The sequence below is a fragment of the Chelonoidis abingdonii genome, chromosome 2 (assembly GCF_003597395.2).
Source record: "Chelonoidis abingdonii isolate Lonesome George chromosome 2, CheloAbing_2.0, whole genome shotgun sequence".
Taxonomy (NCBI): Eukaryota; Metazoa; Chordata; order Testudines; family Testudinidae; genus Chelonoidis; species Chelonoidis abingdonii.
In genome coordinates, this window is record NC_133770.1 from 264,931,766 (window position 1) to 264,938,905 (window position 7,140).

A 7,140-nucleotide genomic window follows, 5' to 3' on the forward strand; every position below is an offset into this window, starting at 1 on the left:
AGTCACAGATTCCATGATCTCTGTGATGTAATCCTAGCCTTACCTACGGTAATAGAATATCAAACAAAGAGGGAATCGGGAAAGAACTGCACCTGCTGTGCTACAGAAATAACACTGAGATGAGCCCTTGAATGTTACAGAAACTCCTTAAATCCCTGCATGTGGAAGGAGGAGGGAAAACAATCACATGGCACAGCCCTTTTGTCTTACTAAATCCCCTAGTGCTATACAACAGTTAACACCGATGTTGTCTCACTGAATCCTAGGATGGGCAAGGCAGGCTTACATAAGGGATGACTCCCACCTTGTTAAAGAGGATGAAGTAAACTAGAAACAAGTAAGAGGCCCTTTACTGCTGCTTATTCCTCCATGTCTGGGCTGATCTCTACCTCAACCCTCCAGGACTGCCAGTATGAGGCATGGCTGACCTGCAATAAGCAGGGTCCCATTAGTCAGGCAGGTAGCGCATGGCTGAGTGGCAAAACATGGTGATTTCAGCTGGCCAGGCAATTCTGGCATAGCCGACCATGCCAAGTGGGGTCCAAGTTAGCCTAGACATTTTTGTGCCTTTTTCCTGCAACTTCTCTATTCCTCTAATTGCCTTGAAGCTGTTCCACCAGAGCGGCATGTCCAGACAGGCCGCAATGGAAACTTCTGCAGCCAGCAACCCTGGTATCAAAACAGGGCAGGGGGGAAAAGGTGTTTCAGCAAGCCTGCTGCAGAGCACAACTTCTCCCCTCACACACACCCTTTCCAAGGCAAACTAAAAGCCCAGTAATATTTAGAATCCTTTTTTTTGGTTGTGGTGTTGTTGCTTTGAGCAGGTCATCTGGTAAAGCCCTCTGGCAGCTGCTGAAGGCAGTTCAAACTGGCTAAAAGTGCCTGGGTCTTCAGGGTTGTGGCCACTTGCGCCTGTCTGATTGGGGTAGTAGTGCCCCAAAGAAGCTGCAAACAGGAGTAAGATCCATTGTAAAGGATCTGCAGAATTTCCCCGCAAGAGAATAATCCTTTGTAAATTCTGTAAGAATATGATATAGACTCACCTTGTGAACCTCAGGGATGGTATTAAATTTCTCAGACAATTTACTTGCAAAAGAACCATAAACACCATCGTTCATGTAGTACATAAAGATTGGCTCATCATCACTCCTGGTTTGCTCCACTGGAAGAAAAATGGTGATATATTTTTATAACAAACATTCAATTTGCAATCCTCTGTAAGCTAATTCCCCCCTCCACCCTCCAAGAGTATGTAAAACTTGCATTGGGATAAGAATGTTAGGGAAGGAGTGTAATTATGAGACTACAATATCAATTCGAGCCTACCCCTAAAGGCTATGCTTAAGGACACATTTTGCATACTTAATCTTCTAGTCATTATTGAAAACATCCAAAAATTCCATTTTAGTAGAAGAGGGACAATAGTAGCTCCATTGCATGTTCTTCCATCTTCCTCTAATTCGGCTTTAATTATATACTAATAGGATGCCTGAAGATCATAGATGAGTCACATCTATTTACTAGTGAGGAAACAAGCAATGCCAAACCAACCCAGAAAGCAGAGAATGAACAGAGGTGCAGATTAACCAGGTTTGGAAGGATTAGATTTTTATCAGTAAATGTCTTTCACTGCACACACACCAACTGATGAAAAAATATTTCCACCAATGATAACAAAATATACAGCTAGGCAAAGAAAGAAAAGCGCTGCTTGAGAATTTTAGAGTTAGATTAACGATATTCATTTTATATATTTTGACATAGCATGTTGATAATTTAAGTTATAAAAAATTTGGACTTTTTGAAACTCAACATCTACTATAACAAAGTAAGTATTGTCTTACCACACCACATAATATCCCGCAAATGTGAAAATTTAAAATATATATAAATGAAAAAAAATGCTTCAAAACAAACATCAGTATAATCAGTTAAAATTATTTAAAAAAAAATCAACACTTAATTCTGCCAAGCTAAGATTAACGTAAGGACAGAACCTTAAAAAATAGACAGACTCAAGTATGAGCCATTTATTGAATAGAAAAAATATTAAAGCATATAATTCATGATCTACACATAAAATTGAGCTATGCTGACAAAAATGGAGACATATTTGTACTGATTCACACATGTACAAAACAAATATGTTGCTTACTTCCAGAGGGAAGAAATTTATCATATTCAACAGCTTTCTTTGCAATGATGTTAACTGCTAGAGTAAATGCAGATGAAACATAATAACATCCAGGCTCTGCAATCACATTAACACCGGATTCTTCAGGAAAGTAGACATCCAACAATGGACTGATGACATGATTAACCTAGGAAATTGAAGTCACAGGTAATGTTTAGATTGCTCATCTCATTTATTTTGAAGTTTATTTATAGTTCTTGTGAAAGGTGCTCGATTGATAAATCAGACACAGAAGTCCTCTGCCACAAATTTCCAATCAACAATTTACAGTGCTGGTGAGTTGGCCACAAGCTGATTTTCACTACCCATATTGGGCCTTTGCTGAATCAAGTCTCAGACACCACAGTTAAGATTTACGAAAATAAAATGGGTGTTACTTTTGGGATACTGATGCCATACCTAGGCACCTAATAATAATTGCAAGCTCTTATATAATGCTTTTCATCAGTAGATCTCAAAGCACTTTACAAAGAAGTTAAGTATCAGTCTCTTCAGTCTCCAGTAAACTCCAAGTCATCCAAATGACCAAATCACCATTTAAGTAATTTCAAAGTGGTTGTAGTACAACAGATGTAAAATTATTTATGAATCCATCAAGTGTATCAGGGTTGCATTTAAAAAATGCAAACAAGACAGAGCAATTTGGTCAACTACAGTTTTGCATCTTGACAAATAAACAAACATGATATTCACTGAATTTAACCAACATTAATCAGATTTTTAACTTCAATATTAATGCTATAGTCTTGCATGACTTGTCCACAACTACTTGATAAGGCAAATGTGGACTAAGTAGGCAATTTTTAAAGTTCTATTAATGATTGTAGCTGTTTGAACCTATTCGTTTCAGCACTCCAGGCTTTGGGAGTTTTACTTATAAGAGTACACAAAATACAGTGATCAGTCTAAATTGCCATTATTCACTAGTGACCAGGTCATGACACCAAACCAAAGATCAAATGAGGCTCTGTCTACACTTAAAATGCTTCAATGTAGACAAGTACTACAGCAACAGGAGGGGTTCTGCCATGGCTGTAGGTAATCAACCTCTGAGAGGTGGAGCTAGGTCAATAGAATAATTTTTCTGTTGACCTAGCACTGTCCACACTAGGCTTTAGGTTGGCTTAACTGTGTCTCTCAGGGGCATGGATTTTTAACATCCCTAAAAAATGTAGCTATGCCACTGTAACTTTTCAGTGTAGATTTGCTCTAAGAGTAAAAATCTTAAGGCTCATTAAAGCAAATGTCCAGCTGATGCATTGTGTCTTCAGTTCTAAACCAAAATACTGAAAATTCCAGCTGCAGCAGCAGGTCAGTATTCATGCACTATGAACACAGTCAAAAGAACTGCCTCCAGAAGAAAAGGCTAAAATCTTCATGGTAAGAAGCATGCAAATTTTAAAAATGATAAGAATAACTGAGGCTTTGGTTTTCTGTCAATTTACAATGGTTATTGTTTCTCTCATTTATAAGACCTTAGCACCTGAGGGACAATTTTGTGAATAATTTATGTAACATTAGTTGAATCAGAATTAAGAGATTAGCAGTACTTCATGGATCTGTACTAATTCTCTGCTAGTGACTCCACAGTGCAACTGTGGCATATAATCCAGTCCATCCCCATAGTTACAACCTGGATTGACAGATTTAAAACTATCAATATTAGTTGGAAACTGACATGTCAAAAACTCCATACGGACAAATGAAAGGCAAGCTAGTTCTAACTTCCACTGAGTTGCGTACCTCTTCCAGCTGAAGTTCTGAACCTGTGAAGCCCCCACCAATGTCCAACATGTTCATCTTAAAGCCAAATTCTTCCTAAAAGGAAGTATAGACAGGCCTTTAAGCATGCAGACAATAGAAATTAAAGTTTTTATTGAAGAGCTCTCCAATCTCATTCAATATTGTATGCTCATGCTTTAAATGTGAAATTGTGACATCTTAAATACAGTAAAGAGTATTCCAGTCAACAATTCACTTGAGTTATACCTAGTATTATTCTGTATTAAAAACATTACTGCAATTAGTAAGGAGAATAAATAAATTAAGCAATTCTAAAGTAAAGCAACCTTAATTTGGCCTCTGAGTATGCAGTAGAAGAGTCTTTTCTCACAAAACTGGACAGTGCAATACACTGTTCAGCAAATACTTTACTACAATATAGTGGAAAAAAAATACATGTTTATAACCTTAGATGCACATAATAGTATGTATAATATAAATGGTTGCATGCTGTGATAATGTGATGAAAGCTCTTCTTGTAACGCATAAGCACAAGGGGGCAGAGTTAAAACTGGTGTGGGAACTTCAACTGTCTTCCTTATGTAATCAATCACATCAATAATTTTGCAATAAATCACAGTAAGGTCATTATCCTGGATTTTTCTGAACTCTAACTTAAACTTTTCTTTCTCACTTAAAGCGAACAGAAATATTTTCAATACAAAAATGTGTTTCCTTAACACAAGTAGTATACATGTTTAGCCGAAAACAAATTAAATTTACCAGTGTCAACAAGTCAGTTCCTTTTTGCCAAGAGAACCATTCAGAGTTCTGTTCCTCCCCAGCGCAAAACCCAATGACATAATTATATAAGGCAACATAAGGAACGCAGCCATGTGCATTGTTCAGTTGGTAATGATTTCATCACATGCAGAGAAAACAAAACCTGTTCACTGGTCTTGGTAGATAAACAGTTTAGTTTACTTTTAAGATGTTTTCTTAACTTAGAAAGCTACAAATATGTTCTGCTGAAGTTGAGATGTTGGACTTTAAAAGAAAAAAAAACCCCCACAAAAAAACAAAAAAAAAACACCACACCCATTGGCCCTTAATGAAAATTTTAAAATACAAGAAAGGATGTTTTAGTGGAACATTTTATTTGTCTCACATTAAATATTCAGTAAGGTCTATAATCTACTATTCAGTTGTGTGTAATCATTCCATTATTTGAAAGGTCCTTATCAGACTAGCAATACACATTTTAGGAAATGATTTTTCTTATCTCCATTAGCGAGAATATAGTAGGATGACTCCTCTATTAAATTGTATGTTAGCATAATTACTTACAGCCATGTCAAACACACACCGAGCATCAGATATAGCATGAATGTACACTTGAGGTTCCTTGCAAGAGCTTGAAATGTGAAATCTAAAAGAAATGAAATATAATAAATACACAAACCTACAACCTGCATTAACAGAACATTGATATATCTAGACCAATAGGGACGTATAGAAGATCACTCAAGGGAATTTGACAAAGGAAGTATTGTTTTGACAGTACACGTGTATTTATAGTAGTAGAAATGCATGTATATTCCATGCATAGGTGATTATGGTTTTATTTGTTTACGAGAAATTTATGCAATAGGAAGAGACCTCAAAACATCTTTGCTTTTCTTCTAGCCCATTTGCACACACAAGACAAATTGGTATAGCACAATTTAAGAACAACAATGGCTTCATTCTAATCTTAAAAAAAAGGAAATTTGAGTGTCAATGTTCTCAAGATACAACAGTTAAAGTTGCCTAAGGGCAAGTCCACAGAAATTGGTTTATAAAGATAAACAGGCTCAGTAGTGAGATAGCATCTGAGAACGAGTTACAGAAAATACTCTAAAAAGCACAGTCCTAGCACCTCCCTACCCATAGTGTCCATATCAGTTTTGATTTTTTTAAACAGAATTTTAGGCTTTGGAGAATTAAAACTTTTGTAATGCATGTATATAAAACTGTACAAATGACCAGAGGGACACAATAAAACAACAGATATTATAATAATTGGGAATAACAGTTATTCCCAATTATCCTCTTTATTATTATTTTCATTGTAGACCAGATTGTGGACTAGACACTAGACAGACTGATGGCACAGGTGAGATGGGGTAATTCAAAACAGGTGAACAGAAAACATTAGCTAGGAAATGAGAGGCTAAGAATAGATCACACAAACCAGTCATTTTATCATATCTAAAACTACAGACATGAAAGGAATAGAGCACAGTTTAAGCCAGAAGTCTGGTCTTGAAATCTAAGATCACTACCTTGCTATGACTCAAGAAGACACAAGAAAATAAACATTTTCATCACAGAAATTTAAAACAGTGACACTAGGTTTATTCAGAAAAATTGTTCCTTGTGCCCACTCACTAGCACAGGGCCTTTTAAAAGTGACCTAGTGCTTATGAACTTTGCTGTTCTGACAGCCCAGAAGAATGATGTCTTATTTATGTACAGAACACAAAAAATACAAATACAACTGTGAAGGTATACATTTCCTTTATAAAAATATATCCATACTGACATGAGAGATGAGATGGTAATTCAGCTTCCATGGTTATACAGTCTAGACCACTCTGCTCAGGCTGCCAACAAAGTGCCAATTAAGAGGGTGACTCTTGTCCAAGGGAACTAGATGAAAACTACAATTCATTTTACATCTTTTATGTTTCACGCCCCATAATATAAAGCTTCGGTGCTTGTGAAAAACACATTGGATGCTTCTGATCACTACTAACTTGGGTAAGAACCAAAGCAGCAACCTAGAGGTGAAAGGCTCTGTATCCCATTGTCAATCCACTTGAGTCATTCAACCTCTAACATGTGCATACTTCTTTGATACGTAACATGTATTCACTCAGTATTCTATAAGCTGTTTTATAAATAAACGGTACAAAATGCAAGACAGATGACCTGTACTTAGAAGAAAAGGCTCACCACAAGCAAATGATGGGAAGGAGAAAGAGTAGAATGTGGCATGTACATGGTCCTGGAGGGGGCACCTGAAAGGAGTTTTGTCTGCATGAAGTGCCGCCTGATAGAGCTGCTGGAAGAAAAGATAAGAGGACTGGAGATGCAGGTGGAAACTCTGGCTGAGTTTTGAAGGGGGTTTGAGCAGATGATGGAACACAGACATGATGAGGCACAGGGGATAAGCTCAGACG

General features: G+C 36.9%; 1 protein-coding gene across 3 annotated transcripts in view; it reads right to left on the reverse strand.

Annotated features, from left to right (window-relative positions):
• The window catches only part of AZIN1 (antizyme inhibitor 1), a 77,723-nt gene that overhangs the window by 13,106 nt on the left and 57,477 nt on the right, over nucleotides 1-7,140 (reverse strand). For all 3 annotated transcript variants that reach the window (XM_032771316.2, XM_075063180.1, XM_032771317.2), the window contains 4 exons: nucleotides 5,264-5,345; nucleotides 3,938-4,012; nucleotides 2,156-2,321; nucleotides 1,044-1,162 (listed from right to left, as the gene is read on the reverse strand). In XM_032771316.2, the coding sequence (XP_032627207.1) occupies nucleotides 1,044-1,162; nucleotides 2,156-2,321; nucleotides 3,938-4,012; nucleotides 5,264-5,345 (442 nt within the window). The remainder of the gene's footprint in view (nucleotides 1-1,043; nucleotides 1,163-2,155; nucleotides 2,322-3,937; nucleotides 4,013-5,263; nucleotides 5,346-7,140) is intronic.